Source organism: Cyprinodon tularosa, unplaced genomic scaffold (genome assembly GCF_016077235.1).
Source record: "Cyprinodon tularosa strain WSP-4 unplaced genomic scaffold, ASM1607723v1 ctg435, whole genome shotgun sequence".
Taxonomy (NCBI): Eukaryota; Metazoa; Chordata; class Actinopteri; order Cyprinodontiformes; family Cyprinodontidae; genus Cyprinodon; species Cyprinodon tularosa.
In genome coordinates, this window is record NW_024039158.1 from 202,282 (window position 1) to 226,956 (window position 24,675).

Consider the following 24,675-nt stretch of genomic DNA (forward strand, 5'->3'; position numbering starts at 1 on the left):
TCATCGGTTCTGCAGTGCTGCGGCTAGGCATGCAATTAACGATTATTTAGCCAATCAATTCATTTGGTTTTTTTATTCATATTCGGATAGCAGAAGGTTCCTTAAAGATTTGTTACGGAATTAAACCAGGTGAAGCTAAAACTTAATTTTTTTTTTTTATCTTAAATGCAAAATGTTTATTCTTTAAAGTTTTGATATAATTACTGCTCTGATTTGCTGTCGGCGAAAGGCATTTTTTCAAGTATACTCCATTTAATGGTTCATCAATTACCAAATTAGTGGGGGACTATTTTAATAATAGTTTTAGCTGTAGCTGGCGCTCGCTGGAAGCTTTCATCCTAACCAGGAGGAACTGCAGCTTTTCTCTGCATTTTGTCGAGTCCCTCATGAGGTTATCAGCCATCATTTTCAGGCGTCAGCACTGAAACAGCCACGGTTTATAGCTCACATGGATTGGTTTGATTAAGCCACCAGGTGGCGAGTTTGGCAGCTTTAAGCTTGTCTTGAAAATCTTTTTGCAGCCTAGAGTGGATCGTCCTCAGAGAGCTGTTAGTTGAGGATAATGACATCCTTCTGCAGAACCTCTGTTTTTCAACGGCCATACACTCTTTGTTCTGGATGAAGACCGGGTCATGGTGCTGCCTGGCTGAGCCTAAGCGACTTCAGAGAGCCACACAGCGACCCATGAGCTGACCGTACACCTTCCTTTTCACCTGCTCCACATTGGCCAGTTCTATCAGATGGATTCTGTCATAAGGGTCTGCCAATAACCAACCTTTATGCGACGAGATTTGAGATGCTCCATGGTGTTGTGAAAAGCACCAGGAACCTTTGAAATACCGGCTCCCTGCAAGTTTCCTGCCAAGGTGACGTTAAGCAAACGTTTGACATTAACCCGCCTGCCTGGTGATTTGCTACTACAGCCCACGGTGTTTCCTGCCAGTGCCGTACAATTCAATACCTTCAGAATTATAGTGCAAAATCACTCACTCAAAGAAACCATTATTCCTGTTGGAAATTATAAACCATGTTTACCACACTGGAAGTGTGATCTCCATGCCCTTCACAAAAGTCGGAATCTCAAGTCCGACAGCAGTCAGATCACTTGGTGACTCCCCCCGTGCCGAAAGAGAGGAAAATCAGACTTTGACAAAAACTGGCTGAACACTCAAGTCTTCATAATCAGCAAATGGGATGTTGGCTTTGTAGAACACGCTATCCATCTGTCTGACATTCTAATGACATAAAAAAGAACAGCACACTTTATGCTAGCTACATCAATCAAAGTACGGATGAGAACCGAACATCAACACTTGGCACTTAAGAACGGAAATTAAATAAGCAAAGAAAAACATTCCCCAGTTAATTCAATGTACATAGTTGTAAACAAGATGCCGGCTTTGCGGCACGATGAGAGACAATCTGAGTTGGCGTCGGGCACACCGAGCCCGGGACGCGACTTGCACCACGTCCAATGTTAGTCTGCTTAATGCTGCCGTCTAGCTGCAACCATCTCACATTTAAAATGTAAGAATTTTTTTGTGTTTTTTCTCCTTCGAATACTAACTTGAAATTTTTGCAAATAAGTTTTTCCCTCCATCATTCAAATAAAAGCTAAGCATGTTGGTGTGTTTCTGAAGCGAGGTGCTATTATATCCCAGGATTTAGAAGAAAGTGGTTTCTGCAAGGCACTGTTACTTCTGCAGATTATGGTAACGGGCAGTTACCTCGACATCATTGAATCCAGAGAGCGATGGCCGGATGGGGCCTAATTTGGTCCAGAAATAAGAGGGAAGCGAGGTGAGGGAACCTAGATGTAATTTTTTGGCAGTGCCAGGCCTAATCAAGCAGCTTTATCCTCCGAAGGGCAAAGCTACATCTAATTCTTCCACTTACTGGTTATCCTGGAGCGCTCAATTTTCCAGTAAAAGGAGAAAAAACACTGGATCCGAGGAACAGCATTCAATATCACCGTTTCAGATTTACGCACATTGTTGTAATGAACCGAAACTTTACGAAACAATCATCAATTGAAGTTAACTCCGATATATCCAAACATGAAGTTTTTACATTCATGTATCACGGGGCTTTACTTTACAGGAGAGCCTCAGATCAACTCAACTAAAAACATGCCTTTCATCTCATTTAAACCATCAGCTAAATCCAATCGAGGTTTATCGAGTTAAATCAAACGCCTGGGTGTGAAGAAAAGTGTTCAGGCTGCAAGGAGAACTGACGTGAAGCGATGTGTGATGGCTCGTCTGTAGACATGTGGCCAACCAATTGTACGCAACCCCTTCAAAATAAAGAGCTCTTGTAATAAAACCTCTGAACAAAGCAGAGAAAAAACCCTCAGAAGAAAATGGAGGAGCTTCGTGTGTCATTGTGTGCTAAGTGCAAAATCTTGTCGAGGGGGCTGGTAAAGGCTGGTAAAACTTAAAGGTAACCCAAACTAGTGGAGACAGCAAAAAACAAGGGGGAGGGGGGGTAAACACTGAGTCTGGAAAAAAAGTCACTTTTTCAGGGGCTGGTAGACTGAGGCGTTGGGGTCCAGGGAGGAGGGACTATTGTCCATGAACTTGGATGAGTAGTGCGGGGTGACCGGGCTCAGGTTGCTGCTGTCGGACGAGTAGGACAGGCTGGGCATCACCGCCATCACCTCTGCTATCTTCTGCTTCAGCTCCACGATCTCCTGCTCCCTCTGGTGGATCTGGCCTGGATGGCAGGAAACAAAAACAGGACGCACCGAGGTTAGACACATCTTCTATACATTCATTGATTCATGAATTAATCTAAAGTTGATTGATCTCATCCACTGACCATTAATTGATAAGCAACATTTCTCTTAAAAACCTGAGTTTTGTTTGTATGAGGACGATCTTTCCAGAACATGCAGGGTCAGCTACTTCCAACAATGTTTATATATAAAAAATAAATAAATACAAAAAATAGTGCATTTTGTATTAAGTATATTTTGATAATTTATTATAAAAGCTGTATGAAATACAGACTGAAAAACTGTTTTCTTATACATTATTACACTTAAATCTATAAATAGAACTACAGCTGAAACAATTAATCTGATTAATCGATTATTGAAATGATCATCAACTAATTTAGTTATCGATTAATCATTAACTGGAGTGTAGAGACTGTAAATCATGCCTTTAGCTGACAGAGGAACCCACTTAGAGCAGTAATTATGTCAAAACTGTTAAATATATAAATATTTCAAATTTAAGGTAAAAAAAAAAATAATATTTTTTTTTTCGTCTGTCAATATGCTCTATCCAGACCTCTTCAAGTGCAAAAGTTAGTTTTACCTGGTTTAATTTAGTAAAAAAAATCTTCTTTAAGGAATCTTTGGCTATCTGATTATTAATCAAAAAAATACTAAACAAAGATTTACTAAATTATTAGTTGCAGCCCTAAAAAGAACAAAACAAAAAGCCTTCCTCATCCACCGTGCTTATAACTACCCTGTCTTCTTCTATCACTTTCTTTTTTATCGTTACATCTTCACTTTTAGAGCAGAGGAGTTGATGCTGCTCCCCCATGCAGCACAGCTGACTGGGTGCCATTGAGGCAGTGGTGGCTGGTGGAGTTTTCTTTAGGGGGAGCTAAAAATTCTAAGGGCGTATATATCAAAAAACAATAAAAGTATACCAAGTTATCACAGCAGTACATTTATATAAATACCAACAACAAAAGACATTCTAAAAAACTTTATAAAAGCAAAACATAATTCAATGTACATCTTTACTTTTTGAAAAGACGAAGGCTTTGTGAAGATAAATCTGTGTTTTGCATGGTCCAATATTTGTCATAAACCTAAAAAAGTAATGTACCAGTTTAATAATGGGGAAGCTATTAGTTTTTATATTATTATATAGTATTTATATTTTTTAATATATAAAAACTATTTTCTGAGGATGTGTTTATTCAAGAGCAACTATGCAAATTAACATCTAGAAAAAAATTTATTTTCCATGTGAATCCCAGATTGTTCATTCTTCTTTGCCTTTTCTAAACAGTGTTTTAAATCAGTCAAACCTGTCTTTATCCATGCTGGCTCAGATCCTGACGCTTATAAAAGGAGGAAGGAAAGCAGGATAAGGTGTTAGCCTCACTGCATGTAGTTAGCCAAGTCTTTTTCTTAAACCATGTCCTGGAAAAGGATAGTTCTTTCTCCATTTCTCTCTCCAATGCGTAAAAGATCTGCGCTGTGGCGGGAGGTGGTGAGCAAATACACTTCCTGTCACCTCAGGGCGCACCAGATCTGCGCCCCGAGCTCTCCTGTACCTTTGTATTGCAGAGGAGCTACTGCGTAGGGCTGGGCGATAATTCAATAACGATATATATCGATCGATAGACATGTGGCGTAATAAAAAAAAAGAGGGTCGATAAAAGTTCGATAAAAAAGAAACGCAGTTTTCCTTCCTTCTCATTGTAGCCTAGCATGTAGGTTTATGCTAGCCACTACTTCCTCCTAACCAATCACAATCGCGGACCCAGGCATGCCGTCACCAAGCGCCGCCCTCTCAAACCACAACACAGAGCACATGAAGCTGTGCAGCAACGAGAGGTGGAGGAAATTGTTTCAAAGAAAGGTCTTTGTAGTTCGGCAGTCTGGCAGTATTTCGGTCATGGCAAATCGGACCAAAAACAAACCACAGTCATCTGGAAAATGTGTCGGGAACCAGTGAAAACCAGTCTGATAACGAAACCAACTTTTTTTTTATCATCTCAGCCGCTCACAGCCGCAGGAGTACGAGCTGTGTAGGCCCCGGTGCGGCTCTCCTCCGAGGAATCTTCGGAAAATATATGTATATTTTCAGTTCTGGGCAGTTTCCCACGTAGTTCTAACAATTGAGATAAAAATGCTGAGGGGGCAGAAACTTCAAAGTAATAACTCAGGTTAAAGCAGGAAACGGGGGCGGCGGCGGCGGTGGGGGGGCATTTATTTATTTGTTATATTTATTTTGGTCACTTTTCTGGTCACTTTAGTTTATTCTTTGTCAGTATTTAATAACATAACTCAGGTCTCTTAAGTTATTCTTCTTTAAAACAATTTTGTTATGGTTAAAAAAGTTGGTTAAATAAAGATTTAATTCGAAGTCTGTGTTTGTGTTTTTTATTAAAATTTAATCATTTAGCAATATTATAAAAAGTCCAGGCAGAGCTGCACATAAAATATGGTTTCAAATCTTTTCAATAATTATTGATATCGATCAATATGCATTTTTTTTTATCGATAAGCTTTTTTTCTATATCGCCCAGCCCTACTACTGCGTATGTACAACTTTTAACGAGTCAAAGGGCAAAGATTTCTCATCAATCTGACGAAAAATTTAATGACGCTTACGAGTCATTAAAGATTAAATATGCATCTTGCACATCTAAGAAATACAATTTTAATATATCCCGAAATATTTTAAATGTTAATTTAAAGTGAACATACACATATACACACACATATATATATACACGTATATATATACATACATATATATACATATATACATATACATACATATATACATATATATATACATATATATATATATATATATATATATATATATATATATATATATATATATATATATATGTTTATATATATATATACAGTGGGGCAAAAAAGTATTTAGTCAGCCACCAATAGTGCAAGTTCTGCCACTCAGAAAGATGAGAGAGGCCGGTAATTTTCATCATAGATATACCTCAACTATGAGAGACAAAATGAGAGAAAAAAATCCAGAAAATCACATTGTCTGATTTTTAAATAATTTATTTGCAAAATATGGTGGAAAATAAGTATTCGGTCAGTTACAAACAAGCAAGATTTCTGGCTCTCACAGACCTGTAACTTCTTCTGTAAGAGGCTCCTCTGTCCTCCACTCGTTACCTTCATTAATGGTACCTGTTTGAACCCGTTATCAGTATAAAAGACACCTGTCCACAACCTCAAACAGTCACACTCTAAACTCCACCATGGCCAAAACTAGAGAGCTGTCAAAGGACACCCAAAACAAAATTACAGACCTGCACCAGGCTGGGAAGTCTGAATCTGCAATAGGTAAACAGCTTGGTGTGAAGTAGTGATGGGCAAGTGAAGCCTCATGAAGCAATGAAGCTTTCCAACGCAAAGTGTTGAAAAAAGTTCATTACTCGATGCTTCATTCATCACTCACTAGTGACATCTGCTGGTGAAACTGTAACAGCCTTGTTACTCAGTTGGATCATACTTCCAAATATTAGGAAATGCAATATTGTCACAAAGTTTTCACCAAACTCATGTTTAGTAAGAGGAGAATCCTATTCAATTGTCATGTTTTAATGATTAAAATGATTTGTAGCCAATCTAATCCTTGACCATCAGTGGTGGTGTTAGGTTTTCTTTTATGTCATGGACTTATTAGACAATGAAGATGTGTTACTTTAATGTATTGAAAACTGAGTGACTGTTGCTGCAGACTCTGTGTACTTTGAGCTTGAAACTTGCTTCCTTAAAGACAGAATTTGTTTAAAATCATCTCTTCCTAGGAGTTCTAGTTCTGATTCTTAATATTAAGTTACACATAGAGTTTGCCTCTTCTAATGGCTTTTAGTCTGGTTTTGATGTGTGATTCTGATGCATCTCCTGATTAAACAAAAGAAAATATAGAAATTTCTGGATTTTAGGTTTAATTGTTTTTATTTAGGAATAGGACTTTTTTCACAGTTTCAGGTTGTGATCCGTCATCTCATAATACTCCCACATATGAGAGGTTTTTCTCTTTTTTGACGGCTCCATTACAACCACTGCTGATGAAAACTGTTCTGCTGATACCAAACCACCTACTACAACCCACAAAGCAACAGGATTCATCGCGCTTTTATTTTGAAAACCGACACGCAAAATGAAGCAGTCACGTGACCAATGCAATGCGAGGCCTCGTTTGTTTCCAGTCACGTGGTTTTCAACAAGACAACACAGGCCTCGAAGCGGGGCTTCATTGACACGCCCCCTTATTACTCTGTACAAGCCTCGAAGCCTGGCTTCAGATAGCCCATCACTAGTGTGAAGAAATCAACTGTGGGATCAATTATTAGAAAATGGAAAACATACAAGGCCACTGATAATCTTCCTCGATCTGGGGCTCCACGCAAGATCTCACCCTGTGGGGTCAAAATGATCACAAGAACGGTGAGTAAAAATCTCAGAACCACACGGGGGGACCTAGTGAATGACCTGCAGAGAGCTGGGACCAAAGTAACAAAGGCTACCATCAGTAACACACTACGCCGCCAGGGACTCAAATCCTGCAGTGCCAGACGTGTCCCCCTGCTTAAGCCAGTACATGTCAAGGCCCGTCTCAAGTTTGCTAGAGAGCATTTGGATGATCCAGACGATGACTGGGAGAATATCATATGGTCAGATGAAACCAAAATAGGACTTTTTGGTAGAAACTCTACTCGTCGTGTTTGGAGGAGAGAGAATGCTGAGTTGCATCCGAAGAACACCATACCTACAGTGAAGCATGGGGGTGGAAACATCATGCTTTGGGGCTGTTTTTTTGCTAAGGGACCAGGACGACTGATCCGTGTGAAGGAAAGAATGAATGGGGCCCTGTATCGTCAAATTTTGAGTGAAAACCTCCTTCCATCAGCAAGGGCATTGAAGATGAAACATGGCTGGGTCTTTCAGCATGACAATGATCCCAAACACACCGCCCGGGTAAAGAAGGAGTGGCTTCGTAAGAAGCATTTCAAGGTCCTGGAGTGGCCTAGCCAGTCTCCAGATCTCAACCCCATAGAAAATCTTTGGAGGGAGTTGAAAGTCCGTGTTGCCCAGCGACAGCCCCAGAACATCACTGCTCTAGAGGAGATCTGCATGGAGGAATGGGCCAAAATACCAGCAACAGTGTGTGAAAACCTTGTGAAGACTTACAGAAAACGTTTGATCTCTGTCATTGCCAACAAAGGGTATATAACAAAGTATTGAGATGAACTTTTGTTATTGACCAAATACTTATTTTCCACCATATTTTGCAAATAAATTCTTTAAAAATGTGATTTGCTGGATTTTTTTTTTCTCATTTTGTCTCTCATAGTTGAGGTATATCTATGATGAAAATTACCGGCCTCTCTCATCTTTTTGAGTGGGAGAACTTGCACTATTGGTGGCTGACTAAATACTTTTTTGCCCCACTGTATGGGTGGGGCGGCACCCTAGTGCCCCCTATTTGCCAGCCGCCACTGCATTGAGGTAATAACTCATTGTTTTCACTGCATCTAGACCATATATAGTGTATTCTGTTCTATTCTCCTTGTTGCCATCAAAATTCAGATTCCTGCTCCAGCATGACTCTGCTCTGGCGTTACAGTAGTTAACATTACAACAGCAGAAAAAAACATTTAAAGCATCAATAAATCAGATGGAACAAAATTCAGACCATTAATCAACAACTTATCCTGAATCAATTTTCCCAGAACAGCTGGATTAATGGTGAGAATAAATTCCACCTAAGTGGACCTTATTAGGAGACCCTTAAAGGTACCAGAAACAGCATTAAATGATTCGATACAAACACACCACACTGTTTTGATTGGGAAACCAGACATCCATGTCCTTTCTATTCAGGCCTAACTTGTAGTTCTATTGCTGTAACGTGCAACGACTGAACAATTAAAAGGGAAATTCAATCATTTAATGAGAAAGATCTCTAGAGTAAGCATGTCGACCACCTAGAACAGTATTTCCATAACACAAATAATTCCATGTTAATGATCATTTATTATGCAACCTACGTGGATACTTCAGCTGACTCGCTCTCAGAGATTGTTCATACCTTGTGCTATTTCCAGCTGCCTCTTAGCATCTCCCAGAGCGGAGAACAGGTCCAGTTTGATCCTGGTCTCGGCGCTGAGGCTGTTCTCCAGATGCTGGGTCTTCTCCTGCATAGCTGACAGCGCAGACATCAGCACCTCGGTGTCCTTCTCGTTCTCTTTATATTTGCGCAGCTCCTGAAGTATAGGAGGGGGACAAATAGGAGCAACCATGAAAAGGTGATGGTAACAGAGCGTAACAAAAGCACCTTTCCAAACTGGAGGGCAGATTTCAGTAAAAGCAGTTTAACAGCAGGACTTCACACAGAAGCAGGCAGCAGTAAAGTCTCACCTGACACTTTCCCTCTAGATCCCTAATCTGCTCCTCCTTCAGCTTCATGTCCATGCTGAGCTTCTTACACTCCGTCTCCAGCTCTCTGATACGACCACGAAGGGAATCGGTGGACTCCACTCTGGTGAACAGGTGGAAAACCCGTTAATTTAAAGATCAGAAGGGGCTCAAACGGAAAAGACCATTAAAGAAAATGTACCTGGTTGCAGCAGCTAGGGCTACAGCTCTGGCTGCAGTGGCCTCCTCCATCTTCTTCCTCTTTCGCTCCTCGGCCAGCTGCTTCTCCACCAGAGCTCGGGCCTCCTGCTCAGCCTTCAGCCGCTTCTCCAGCTGGGATATTGTCTGCTTGTCCTTCTGCTTTGCCTGGACGGCACTGTGGAGCCTGATGGGTGGAGAGAGAGGTGGTCAACCAGGCTGCATCTGCATGGCATCACATTTAGAGTCAATTCATTCTTCCTGAACTTTAAGCTTCTTCCAGAATTACAACAAAACTCAAAGTAGATCACAATATAAAGGGAATCAAACAAATAGTGTCTAAAGCCCCTGATTTCGACCAGCGTATGCCTGACATAGGAAAAATCTGGCAAAAACACTGCTATACTTTGGATAAGTTATAGGTACGTTTTGTATAAATTATGAGCACGCTGAAGCACGCTGGCACACGTCGACATACGGCGAATATACGTGAACGTGTTTATAACTTACAGCTACCATATAATGGCGTAGTGGCAGCGTTTTGGTATATAAGGGTGTTCACAGGAGGAAACCATCAGTGGTTCTCCAGACTGCATCCGTATCATAGGGTGAGCAAGAATGTGAGTGTGATGGATCCTCCCTGCGTTCACGCCAAAGGCCAACAAACCTCCTAGCAGACATGACGCCGAATCTGCTGCAACTGCAAAACCCTCTTCCTTTCTTTTTCTTTATTTTTATTTTTGGGAGGGGGAAGAACAGCAGTAAGGTTAATACAGCAATAAACGACATCTTTTTATGCAGAACAGGCAACTGAAGGGAGCAACTTTAACTGATGCTTCGTAATGCCCATGAAATGATGCACAAGCGTCACTTTATGGGCATTACGCTGCCGTGCGTTATGTATAAGTTAAGCTGTTGTTGGATATAAGCTTTGGACTTGTTATGAATACTCTATGTATAAGCCCAAAATTGAAAAAATATATAGAAAAGTCAGTGTATTCCAACGTTTTAGGAGATTCTGGTCCGTAGGGCATACGCTGGCTGAATCTGCAAGGTGCAACTGGGCTTTTAGAGGTCTCTCAAACAAAGATAGGCAAAGTGTGGATTTACATTTAGAGCTTTGAGTCCTTTGGTCTACGCATGTTTAAGCAGAAGCCTGATTTTGGACAATTCTACAGAAAAATGCGACTTTTTCACTGCATTAAAAACGGTCCAATTCTGATCCTTTCAAATTCATATATGAATTTTGCCTTTTTCATGTTTAGTAGCAAATTTATTTTACAGTTCTTAAAGCATTTGAGACAGTAAAGGAGCATTTCACCCAACCCTCATGTCATCAGCCAGTAGGGTTGTCAAAAGTATCGATACTGAAACGTATCCGGATACAATACTCGTTTTTAAAAGTACCGATACAGTGCTTCCACCAGTGGCACCTAAGCAGTCATCCATCTAAAGTGCAGAGTAGAGGACAATGCACTTTATGAACACTGTATGATTGAATAATTCTGTGTACTATTCAGTTTCAGACTTTTTTTGTAAAAGCTGCAGCTGCTGAGAATTATTTTTTGTTTCTTAACCGGTTTGGCTAGTGTCATTGCTATGTGTGCAAAGCATAGCCAAGGAAGGAACACTTAATTTTAGTTTTGTAAGTTTTTATCAAGCTTGCTTAATATTGTGCACAGCATACAACCTAAAAATATTGTTCTTATTCTTTATTGTATTTTATTTATTAATAAACATATTTTTGTTGAATTTTGGAGTCTTTGTTTTTATCCTTGTGGTATCGAAAATGGTATCGAGTATCGAATATTTTCCTCGGTATCGGTATCGAGTTGAAAAGTTTGGTATCTTGAAAATCCTATCACCCAGGCTCTGACTGTCATTCATATCGACTCCTCGCCCACTCAGTCACTGCTCCAATAAAAACACATTGAAAACAGTTCTGTTCCCTTTTTCTCACCCATCATTCTTACACAGAAATATGGACCTGTTATTACTCCTGTGTGATATCTACACAAACCCATGAGACTGGAGTCTGATGGTGGCCACATTTAATTAGAAGCATGCTGTATATATATATATATATATATATATGTAGGCATACAGGGAGAAAAAAAAACGCAACAGAAATACAATTTTCATTGATTTTTACAGACAGCATCAGTAGCTACGCTTACATGCGCAAAATTTCCCCGATCTGATCTAAACCATGTTTGATGGGAAATTCAAAATCTTCGTTTAAATGGAGACTAGTTAAAATGATCCTATCATGACAAATGTGTACTGTACCAAAGGTTAAATCATTATGTGTATACAAAACAGTCAACAACAAAGTGGAAGAGTCACACTGACGTTGCACACATGCGCAGTAGAGATTATTTTAGTCCAGAATGGAGGCCTTCAATCCGACCATTTGTGTCCATGTAGCTAAGGTGCTAACACCAACACATGGATAGCAGTCCAAATTGTGGCTCTGGGTGCATGTTTAAGGCTGCTCTGTTGGTCTTTATGTAGCTAGTTTCTGCAGGATGGTGCGCTGCACCTGCAACGCTCTGCACAAGAGCACAGTTTCCTTTATTTTCATATATTTGCTGGTTTAAACTTCCCCACAACATTCTTCGTGAGCCGTTTGCAGTGTTCCTTAAGGGCTGGTTATCTCCCGCAGCAGTGTGTCGCAGTGAGCTTGTCGCAGATATTTTTGATTTATGCCCCATTTTTGAAGCACGGTCTGCTCTATGTTATTCCACGCCACAAAGCAAGAGGGACAATTACGAACTAGCTGTGGGTCTAGATACGGCTGAGGCGGAGAGGAAGTGGAGGTAAGTTTGTGCGATAATGGAGGGACAAGAGGGTGAAGAAGAGCAGGGATCCAGATGGAAAAAGGGTCCCAGCGTTCTCACGCACCTCGCTGTTCTAGCAGGTCCATCTTCACAAGTCGTTTTCCACAATGGCGGTCATACAAACAAAACAAGCCGGTAAGGTACCAAACAGGAAATATGCATAGAGTAGATCGGATGTAGATTTGACCAATCAGAGGCCTCCTGTCTGCGGTCACCTACAATTTTGGAGACGTGCAGCCAGAGGGGCGGGGAATATCTACGTTCACTGTGACACACACGCATAAGACCTGGTTTCTTAGCATAACAACTAAACGCTGATTTATACTGTTTGTTCACTAATGTTCTCCAACAACAGCGCACCCAAACAGATGCTGAATACCAATTAAACGAATTTTTCTCTTTGAATATTCAATCACTTCACAGCTATACACTCGTTTCAGTTTATGCAATGACCCGATACATTTCTATGAGCAGATATCAGATCCTCCAAACGTATTGGTAGTTACTCTGTGGATTTTAGATGGTAATATTTAAAAGAACCAATTTCTGAGCTAAATCCCTGCTTGTGCATTCGTCCTCACTTGTTCTGCAGCAGCTCGTTGTCCTGGCGCAGCTGGCCCAGCTCCGAGCGAAGGCTGCGGTCCTGGCTGCTCAGAGAGGAAAGCTGGCTGCGCAGCTCAGACTCCAGCTGCCTGTTGGCCTGTAGGTCTGCCTTCAGCCGCTTCATGTCCTGCTCCAGCCTTTAACAACACAAGTTTATGAGACAACAGCTTTTCATTCACAGCTCTGCCACCGATACGGTAACTCTGACATGACATGGCTGATGGCGAATCTTACCGTACTAGGGTGTCTGGCTTCCCCAGCTGGTTATTAGGGATGCAGTTCTCCACTGGATCCTTCTGCCCCTTCCCCGAGCCTTTCTGTTTCTTCTCGTTCTTATTGGTGGAGGAGCCTGAAGGGAGGCTGCCGTTTGTAGAGCTGTGGTTCCGTGGGGACGAGTTGGTGCCCCCGCCCACATTTTTGAAGTTCTTCCCCGTTCCCCCCATGTCCTCTTTAGCTGTCCCGTCGGCGAGGGAGTTCTCCCCAGCCAGGTCGTTATTCAGTCTCTTAGTCCCCATGTAGTTCTCTATACTTTCTGTCTCCTGCAGTTTGGAGTCCAGTGCATGAATAATACTGTTGTTATTGATCCCCACTGTGTTCTGTTTTTTACCCTCGCGCTCTTTAGCCACACTGTCCTTCCCCTTTTCACGATACTCCAGCTCCGGCAACGTGACAGAGGAGCTTTTCTTCCCAGGCGGCGCTCCGTTTTGGGAAACGACTGTTGGTTCTACCTCAGAGATCCCCTTGGCTAAAGCAGCTGGATGAAAACAAACACATGCTGGGTTAACGGACACAAACATCACCAAGAAAATTTAGCTGGTAGAAAACTTGAAACCACAGATATCAGTTAAATCCTGACCTGGGAACAAACTGGAAAACATCATCCAGTGATCCGATTAAAATAAAACTTGTTTGTTTATTTTTTTTAGGAACCTTAATCAAACAAAAGCTCCTGGAAGTCAGATAAACAGAAATCATCTTAAAATTCACTATCAAGAAACACAGATCCTGGTTGTTTAAATTCGTAGGGAAGCAGCCTTATCAACCGTTTCATTTCCAAGTTCTCCCTAGTGGTGCACAACTTTACACGAGTGAATAAAGTAAATGTGATTAGTTGTTTATCAAGAGGGCAGGATTGTTGTGGTGGAAGGTTTGCAAACAAGTTTGATTATGGCCGGTTTGTCGAAAGCGTCTTGCTAACCAGTTAGCAACTTAGTGCTAGTAGGTTCCCAATGGGAAATTACATTAGGACCAAGTAGCACTAAATTGGTGACTTAGAAACGACACTGTCAAGGAACGCTATGGATAGTGGAAACATGCAAGAGGAGGAGAGTTTTGTGTCGGAGGTCGTGGATGAGTCTCCTCCGCCATACACTTTTTATTTAGAGCAGGAAAGTGGGGACAGAAATGTTGTGGAAGAGGACGCCAGGGCGGCAGAAGCCTGGTTTGGTGTAGAAGGCTTACAGCCGTACATGCTTTGACTGAAAAAATTTGATTGACAGATGACCGTTGATTTATGATTGGCCGAATTTAGGTGTTCTGGCTGACGTATAACTAACTGGCAAGCATAAGATAATGGAAAAAGAAAATACGAATTTTTAAGACAGGATTTTTTTTTCAAAAGAGAAATTTTCTAAATTTTGGGACAATATCATCTGATAAAGAGTACATTTATATACACGTTTAAGCCACAGTGATTTCACATTAAAACGACTTTAAATGGACCAATTTTGGAAACTCTTATGGTTTTAATAAACCAGCGCTTATAAGGTCAGAATAACAAATACTGACAGGAACAGTTTTGTTTAAAAAAATACTCTCCCTGCACATTTTGTTCCTGCAGATTTGACACCATGAGGCTCCCAATGTTACAATCATGAGTTCATGCTCCTTATCTGCTCTCTTGCAGCTGCAGATTCTCTCTTACACTTGTGTCTCTGTTTCTGCGTGCTCATGTAAAGACATGTCTCTCTTCAGTTTCATTCAAGCTTCACTTTCCACAATATAAGCAGTGAAGCTACCTTTAGCATAGTTCATACAAAGTTCAAAATTAACTTTTTGAGTTATTTGAATGACTTCACTAAATCAAATTTTACTTCTTTATTAGGACAGCTATTAGCCTCTAAGGCTGAACAATTCTTCCTAAAATGTAAAACTGATTACACTGAACTAATATTCTGATGGCTTTATTTTAAATTTGCTTCACACAAAACACAAGCATGTAAATGTGTTTTACTCAGTTTACCTATTTCGTAATTGGTAAACAGAGAAACGAGCTGCTTTTTAAGCTAACTTTAACCTCTGCATTTAGCCGTTCAGGAAACATGGACTCCATACATGTTCCCCTAAAACTGGTTATAAAATAAAAACTAGGAGGACTAATCAGTCCTGACATGGTGGGTTTTAGGTTTAGCTTTGATTTCTAACCTCCTTTCTTAAGCAGAGCAAACAGGCTGACACAGACAATCCACAGTCTAACCTTCTTCTGCTTCCCGTTCCTGTCTCTGCAGCATCTGTTGCTCTGGAGGCAAAGCCTGCTGTAGGAGCTGCATGTAGAACTCGTTCTCTTTTTGCACCTCCTTCTGTTTCCTCAGTCGCATCTTATAGCTCACGTAGCTCTTGAAGCCGAAGCCCAGGGTCACGACCGGATAGCCGATACTAGGAGGAATAATTACAGGACAATATTTTGGTTTTATTACATTGGGATTTCATCTGATAGACCAAGAGCAAGAGGGTAATGACTGTGGTTTAGAAGAAACACACTGCTCCCCGAGAGCCCCATGATGGCAGCCCACTGCTCCCCAAGGGGATGGTTTAAATGCAGAGCTAATGTAAGATAAACAAAGCACAATTACCGTATTTTCACGACTATAAGGCGCACTTAAACGTCTTTTTTTCCCCTCAAAATGCGCGGTGCGCCCTATGGTGCGGTGCGCCTTATGTGTGTTGTAACTGCGACTTTATAGACCACCTCATTGAGGAGATGATGAAAGAGTGGCTGAATGTAAGGAGACCAGGTGTTTTTTTTTCACTCATCACCATCGCTGTTAATATGTAACTCCATGCGTGCCCATCTCACAGCTGATGTGAAAAACATGGGGAAACAAATTAACGCTGTGCTCGCTGTTCAACCGCTCGACATCGGTGTGAACCGGACCCAGCAGGTGCAGCAGGTGCAGCGAGTTTACATGCAAAGTCAATGGTTGACGCGCGTATAGGTGCAGCAAAAGGTCCTGCAGCGCGTTTTGAGCTGCAGGAGCGTTTAAGCATCTGACGCACCGCCAACGCGCTGCTGCTGCTCGAGATGGAAAAATTGAAGTTTTGCTGCTGGACGCGCCGCATCAACCAATCAGAGAAGCTGATCTGGGAGCTGACAGCGAGACAGGCACAGCGCTCTGATGACATATGATATTAACGCAAATGAAAAAGGCTGGATGGATGAGGAGATGATGAAAGGCAGGTGTATGTGAGGAGACCAGGTGCTTTTTTCCACGCATCACCATCGCTGCGTGCCCATCTCACAGCCGATGTGAAAAAAAGGTGAATCAAATGAACGCTGTGCTCACCGTTATCCCGGGGGGTCTGACAAAGGAACTTCAACCGCTCGACATCGGTGTGAAGCGTGGGAGCGATGGATGACAGACGGAGACCACAGTTTCAGGATAAGTGGAAGGCAGCGCCGGAAAAGTTACGCCACCTTTAGCGGATGGATTGTTGATGCTTGGACTAACGTGTCTGCTGGCTCTGTTGTTCAAGCTTTCGCAAAAGCCGGCATTATTTCTGAGGAGCCGCGCTGCACGGAAAGTGACTCTGACAGCGAAGAAGGGGAAATTGGCATGTCTGATTTAGCGCAGCTGTTTAATTCAGAAACAGAGGATGATGGCTTTGATGGGTTTGATTAATACTTTGTAATAAATACATGAATAAAGCACAATCATACTCAGTTTTGCTCCCGCTCTATTTTTCTACCTGAAAACTTAATTCAACAGCAGCCTCTGGGCGGGTCTCCTCCTCTTCATCGCGGTGGCTGGCAGGTGTTTTTTCATCTAAATAATCGAAATCTTGCAGCTATATTTGCTGTGATCAGTGGGAATAAAGTAGTTTTAATATGTTTTTAAGTGAGAAAGGCCACCTGAAAACTTAATTGCAGTCAGGTTATCCAGATTATCTATTTCTGTCGGAGGCGCTCAGACCCCCACATACCAGCGGTGCACCGACAGCAGAAATCCCTTCAACAGCAGCCTCACTGCGGCGGCTGGCAGGTGTTTTTCATCTAAATAATTTACAGTGCAGGCACCAGGATACCGGCAATAAAAGCGAACATATTCCGTCGGCAGGTTTCAGGATTTTAAGTTAATTTAGGAGTGACCACAGCGCTCTGTCATCTGCAATGTGTCTGTCTCATGGCCAGCTCGCAGGTTTGATTAATACTTTGTAATAAATACATGAATAAAGCACAATCATACTCAGTTTTGGGCCCGCTGTATTTTTAAAATACGCAGCAGAGCTATTTAAAGGTAGTAGAGGACATGTACCTGTATATAAAAAATGCGCCCTATAGTCCGGTGCGCCTTATGTGTGTGTTAAATACAGAAATGGGACACATAACTGAGACTGCGCCTTTTAGTACGGTGCGCCTTATGGTCGTGAAAATACGGTATTATTACTCTGTGTATAAAACTTTTTTTCAAAGCAATCTGTGAACAATCCTTCATACCTTCCACAAGGACCAAAGGAGAGATCTGTGATTTCAGCAACAACCCCTATTGGAGCCAACTATATGTATTTATTGTTTGTTTTTGTTTTTTTTTAACAATAGATGGGGCTATCAGCTCCAGTATTGAACCAAGAGGTGACCAGTAGTCCACAGGTGTTGAATCCGGAAGGGCATACAAGTTTTTGACCGCTGTGGCGGAGAGTCATTGTTAACCCTGTGGCCGTGCATCGTGGAATAAATGGATTTGTTGACAAATGGTTCATCTGGCTGGATCAATTTTGTACAACAAGAAGATCTTTGGGATTCATTTTACACGCGATCAACAGGTTCAACATTAGCTGCTCGGCGCGTCAGAACTAAGCAGCAACGGAACAACGCTTAACTAGTGCAGTATTTTTCTTTTTCTGTGGCCCTGCTGATCTTTAAGGATTATTTTCCTGTTAGGCGTGGACCCTCCATCCCTGTATCAGGTCTGACCTGCTATTTTCCGGCATGACACAGCCACCACCATGCTTCACATGTAGCCCAGAGTTGAGTGCAGGGTAGGATCTAGCAGATCAACCAAAATGTTTCATCACTGAACCTGTGCAGCTTGTTTTCCAGGCATCTTTGGTCCCCTACATGCCTTGTTGTGACCTTTAAACTGGCCTCTACCAAGAGCCTCCTTCATGTCCATCTGTAGCATAGAGACCAGATTTACTGCACAGCTAATCGTTGTGCCATAAACATGTGGTTATCTGCAGCTCCTTTAGTTACCATGGGTCTCCTGACTAATGCTCTCCTTGTCTAGCCTGTCAGCTGAGTTTGACAGACATGTGTTAGCAGACTAGGTTAATTAATTGCTATTAATCTTAGAGGTTTACCCTTCCTTGTCAAATCCAGTCTGCTGCATTCCTTGATCTTCATGATGCCGTTTAGTCACTGATGTTTTTTCAAAAAACTCCACTTAATTGGTTTTGTACATTTTTAAAGGAACTTGGTTGCAATTTTGTTAAGAGGTATTGGAATGAAGAGGTGTGATATCATTTATTAAAACATTTATAATTTCCCTTTATTTTTTTAAAGGATGCTCAATATGTCGGCATTAGCGTCCCTATCAACTCATGTTGCTCATTTATTAACACATTACCGTACTTGTATCAATATGAACAATTTAGGTTTATTTCCATCTAGTTGCTGAGGCGGTGCCAGCATTGTTGGAGGTTTTTTCCACAGTGTCTTAAATTTAAAAAATATAGATATCGTATTTTCCAGAATATAAGTTGCTAGTTTTTCCCCCCATGCTTTCAACCATGCTGCTTATTAAAAAAGGTGTGGCTTTTCTGTGGACTTTTCCTAATCAGGGGGCAGAAGTGAAAGAAGAGTGGCCTAATTTTTATTTAGCACACGCTAGCAGCAGGCACAACTGAGAAAAAATGTCCCGAAGTCACACGTTGAAATTTATTTCCTGCTTTAAAGCTGGGAACCAAAGAAAAGACTGCGTGCAACTCCTCCAGAGCTGAAATAAAGAGCTGAAAAGGCCCCATGATTAATTAGAAGCTCTTACTGCTGCGAACCAACAAGCTAATGGGAGCTAGCATTCTTCATTGTCCCTTGGTTTTACATGTAGTGCTCCCCCTACAGGTTTGGTTCGAGACAGTTCAGTGAATTCAATACCTTTTAGCCTGGTGCAGCTTATATATTGTCGCTGTCGGGAAAAAACCTTGTAACTGCCATTTTGGACTTTTTTTTTTTTTTCATAAATTGATACGATTGCTCAGTCCCCACGTGTGAACGTATGTTTTGGAAAATATTAACCAATTAAAAGTGTTGAAAAAAGGTTGGGACTTAATCTCGTTACTCTATTGGACTCTTCCGCTGTCACTGTTTTTACAATTTCCTGTAAACTTTATGGTTTTGGACATACGAGGTTTCCGTCCGACAGCGACGATATGTAGCTTTCCAGTTATTAAAAACAAAAAAACAAAAAAAAACACCACAAACTTTGTGGGTATGCCTTATAGTGAGATGCGTTCTATAGTCCAGAAAATACGGTAATATTAATCAGATATATTTTTATAGTAGTGCATCCTTACATTTTTTTCTCATTGTTCTTAAGAAACGGCTAAATAAATGATGATTACCAGTGAGCAGCAAAGGGTCGACAGAGATCTACGTGGAAATTCTTCAGATCTTTGAACCGTATAGCAGCTTCGATGTACACAAACAGGATCCACAGCGAAACGGTGGGTAGACACACTCCTCTTTCTGGATAGAACAAGACAGAACAGAAGAGGACAGAAAAAAAAAAAAAAAAAAAAGGTGTATTAGCCTTTAACTTTACAAAGCCACAGCAAAGATATAAAAAACAAAACAATAAGCAACTGAAACCAACCTGTGTGCCAAACATACTGAACCCATACGTAGGTACTGGCTGCAAAGAACAACCACTGGACAGGGATGAAGAGGAGGCATATGATGTCGGATGTAAACGCCACACAAACGAAGAAAACGGAGAACGCCTAAAAGAAGGGAAAAAGATAAATCAATGTTTAACGTTTAAGCTCACAGTAAAAACACCTTCATCTAAATTTTATAGCTTTAAGATAATGAAAAGGATTTTTTAAAGCTTTAAAAGGGATGGAATAACAGTAAAGGGAATAATGTCTGTAAAAACAAAACATTTCACTGTTCTTATAGAGACCACATGATCAGATTCCAGGTTTTGCATGAATATTTAGGAAGCCTGTGGATGGAGGTAATACAGAGAGGCTCTTACCAGACCCTGATATCTGAACGAGTCGTAGACGCTCCGAATGAAAAGCCAAAAAGGCCACAGGTACTCGAACCTGAACTCCAGCACGAAGTCAGCCAGCAGAACTAACACCCAGACCACCAGGAACTTCAGGTACAGGAATGTGCTGCGGAGGACGGAAACAAAACTATATGACCAGGGGAGGTGGAACGAGCAAAATTACCTGTACAAGATTCCACATTTACCAATGCAAAAAACAATGTGTCAGTGTATTTTAAGGGATTTTATATATTACAGTAAAAACCCTGGTTTCAAATTTTGTATATTCTCCCTCGGGTAATAATTTGTGCATTAACGCAATAACAAATTTTTGTTGATATCATTTCCACACCTGTAGATAAATAGTTTCATTTTTTCTTTTTAAATAGTAAAGGATCAGCAAGATGAAGCATAACTGTCTCCTAACAGCATGCTTCTCCCACCACCATGTTTTACTATAGGGAGGATGTGCATAGCCGTTTTCATGCACACTTCATTTCCCGCTGAGGGAATGGATATACATTTGTAAGTAGAATAAAAGAAGTCAAATAAATAGCAATGCTCTTACTGGTACTTAATTGGTTTTTAAATCCAGATGTTTTTAAATGATCCTTCAAGTAAAATCCCAATAAAAGACACCGACTTAGGTGTAAAAATAAATCACATTTATACAATTACGAATATTTATGTGAAGTCTTCAAAAAAAAAAAAAAAAAAAAAAACATTCCCAGTGTAATGATCTCTCAATTTCTCTCTTAGACATACAAGAGAGCGTGTAACATCTACTGACTTCATGACTTTTACATCCTGTACACATCAAATTCTCCCCCATTTAACAACTACGTAAATGGAAATGCAAACAGGTTCTATTATCAGGTTAAAAAAAAATACAACTTCCCACAAGTGTTGATGGTCCTAGTACCAAATAAGCATCTCCAAGTCCCTCCATATATACAGTAAGGTGTGCAATGATGTTCCTCAAAGGATTAGATCAGCGATGGGCACAAATACATCAAAATGTATTTCAAAATAAAATACCAAATACTAATGTGAAAAATTTATCAAAATAAACTACAAAATACAGCCAACAAAAATGTATCAAAATAAAATACTGTACTTTTAAAATACTTAATTCTAAGAGCCTTTTACTTTTATCCCTTCACTTGTACACTACCTGGAAAAAACATCTGAAAGCAAGAAACTCCTTCCATAATCAGTCCACCGATATGCTGACCGCTGATAGACACCCCAATATAAACCTCTGCCCTGAGAAATGTTCAGTAACCCAAGGAGCCCTTCTATAAGTATACTTATTTACTCTTTTAGTGGAATAGATTTAGCTTTATAGATAATTAGATGTCATCAGGGGTGGTCTCACAGAAAGTATTTTACAGTATTTTGAAAATAAAAAGATACACAACACTGAAGTGTTTTGATACAAAATAAGAAGGCATTTTCATCATCTCAAAATACAATTTATAAAAAAGTATTTTGTTTAGTATTAGAAATTCTGCTCATCCCTGGATTGGATTAATTAGATATGAGTTACTACTCAACAATGGGGGATTTCACCTGAGATGACTGATTCAATGTGTGTGTAAATGCTGGTTTCTACAGAAGAGGATTAGGACCACTGAAAAAAAAAAAAAAAAGTTAACAGACTTTTTTTTTTTTATTCCAGTATGAGAAAACAGAATTCTTCATCTCAGAGTTCTGACTTTGACCTCAGAGTCCTCACTTATTCCTCAATTTAATCTCAGAGTCCTCAGTCCTCAATTTAATCCCAGGGTCCTCACTTAGTCCTCCATTTAATCCCAGGGTCCTCACTTGGTCCTCAATTTAATCCCAGACTCCTCACTTGGTCCTCAATTTAATCCCAGAGTCCTCACTTAGTCCTCAATTTAATCCCAGAGTCCTCACTTAGTCCTCAATTTAATCCCAGAGTCCTCACTTAATCCTCAATTTAATCCCAGAGTCCTCACTTAATCCTCAATTTAATCCCAGAGTCCTCACTTAATCCTCAATTTAATCCCAGAGTCCTCACTTAGTCCTCAATTTAATCCCAGAGTCCTCACTTAATCCTCAATTTAATCCCAGAGTCCTCACTTAGTCCTCAATTTAATCCCAGAGTCCTCACTTAGTCCTCAATTTGATCCCAGAGTCCTCACTTAGTCCTCAATTTAATCCCAGAGTCCTCACTTAGTCCTCAATTTAATCCCAGAGTCCTCACTTAGTCCTCAATTTAATCCCAGAGTCCTCACTTAGTCCTCAATTTAATCCCAGAGTCCTCACTTAATCCTCAATTTAATCCCAGAGTCCTCACTTAGTCCTCAATTTAATCCCAGAGTCCTCACTTAGTCCTCAATTTAATCTCAGAGTCCTGACTGAAATCTGACAGTTAACAAACATGCTGGCATCAAGCCTTAGCCTTGTCTAGAGTTTAAATTAGCTCTCTTGTTATAAACACCTTCTGCTCTCCCATTAATGTAATAGCATCTGGCAATTAAAAAGTCGCCTAATTCTGACATTTTCCAATATGTTACTGACACTCTCAAACAACTATCATCTTTATCAATGAAGCTGAGTGCCCCCACATCTCTTCCATCATGTTGCCCAAATTCTGAGTTTAAAGTCAGAATTCTGACCATTCTATTTTTTTTTTCTCATATTATACTGAAATAAAATGTTAAAATTATTTAAGTTTTTATTTTTGTCCTCTCTTTGGCCCTAATCCTCTTCTGTAGATTTATGTGGAAAAAGTACACGTGAACCTGCTGAAAAACTGTTCAAACTGAGACGGGCCTGGATTACTGTAATGTTTTTAACCTTTACCTGTGAAACAAAAATTTAATGAGACAAAGAACAGCCAGTGGAGAAACTGTGGTTTAAATCCTCCACATATCAGCAGTAGAAATAAGCAGGTGTGCCTGTGGTTCATGTCTGAACATGTTGGAGTCGGACAGCACAGCTGCTTTCCATTTGTCTCGGATTACCGTCAATCAATTTAACGAGCAGCAGTTTATATTGCAAATAAATTAATAAATAAATAAGGCATTTGAATGGAGCCCCTCTGCCAGACAAAGCACATGTGATTTCAAAACGAGCGCCTCCTTCATTACCGCTTTCCTCACAAAGTTACAGCGCATTTCCTCTCATTTTCAATAAAATAAAATTTAATTAATTCATTTCCGGGCTTATTTAACGATTAACGTCCCTCGTGGATCCATTCACAGGTTAATTGAAATTGGAAGAGAAATGTTTTGTTCAGGCTAACGTTGGACGCACCGTGTTTTAAGGACCGTTAACCCGGGCCTGATATTTCATAAAAATACATAGTGCTGCTAAAGAGCTGCAAAATGACCGTTACACAGGCTGGCAGCCGCGTCCTGAGACATACACAGCGCCGCCATTGTTATACAATAAGGTCTCTCCAAACCCCCCCTTCCTTCTTTTTTTTTTTTTTTTTTTTTTGTACCTGCTATATATACCCTCGGTGATTCGGTTCCGTTTTAACGGCCGTCGGAGTTTGCTGCAGTCCGCATTGCGCCGCTTCATCCTCCCCCTGTTGATTCTCTGTTGATATCGCTCTGGGAACTGCAACTGGAAACGTCACCCGCTCATTCTAATGTCCCCACTTGTTCCAGTTACCCACCATTGTAGCTGTTTTATGCTCATGAAACAAAGAAATAAATAAAAACAGTCCCGACGAAGGCCCTCCCCTTTTCACGCCACGCAGCGTCGCGACGTCGGCGTTGTGACGTGTGACGTCTAAGTCCAAGGACGTAAGAAACATGGCGGCTCTTTTATTTTTTTATTTTATTTTTATTTATTTATTTTATACAACTTTATTTGTTTATTCAAAGAACAAAACAAAGCAACCATATGCACAATAGGTATTCACAACAACCATTATTTACAGACATTTTCAACAAGTGTAAATTCACATTTTTATCAGTCAAGTAAATGACCTCGTTTTGTGCAAAACAAGAAACAAGAAGGAAGAAAGACAAGAAAAAATAAAAATAAATTAAGATCGTATATCTATTAAACAAAAGTCTACACTAGGGGGAAACAGCGCTCTAAATAATATTAAAAAGGACAAAGGCATCTCGAGTTTTGATTGCTTTCTTATTTTCTGATAATTGTATGGTGTCAATATATCGTTTAAGTTCGTGCTTAAAAGCAGTAATGCATGGTTTGGAGCCTCTATATTTACATTTATGTATAAAGAACTTGGCCATAATAATAATAAAGTCAATTATATATACCTTATCTGATCTATTTGGTTGAACCTTGCAATTTCCCTTAACGCCGAATAGTATAGTCTTCCAAAATAAAAGTCTTTGTCTATTTTTCTCTTAATTAAATAATAAATGTCGTACCAAAA

The 24,675-nt window shown here is 40.4% G+C and overlaps 1 protein-coding gene across 1 annotated transcript; it reads right to left on the minus strand.

Annotated features, from left to right (window-relative positions):
- Positions 1–1,011: 1,011 nt before the first annotated feature.
- Positions 1,012–24,024, minus strand: maco1a (macoilin 1a). Its single transcript, XM_038299805.1, has 11 exons — positions 23,764–24,024; positions 20,274–20,415; positions 19,890–20,016; positions 19,639–19,762; positions 15,278–15,456; positions 13,036–13,555; positions 12,780–12,938; positions 9,363–9,545; positions 9,164–9,284; positions 8,835–9,009; positions 1,012–2,715 (listed from the first exon to the last, which is right to left on the minus strand). The coding sequence occupies exons 1-11, from the start codon at positions 23,841–23,843 to the stop codon at positions 2,513–2,515; spliced, it is 2,013 nt and encodes a 670-aa protein (XP_038155733.1). The 5' UTR covers positions 23,844–24,024; the 3' UTR covers positions 1,012–2,512.
- Between the last annotated feature and the right edge of the window lie 651 nt (positions 24,025–24,675).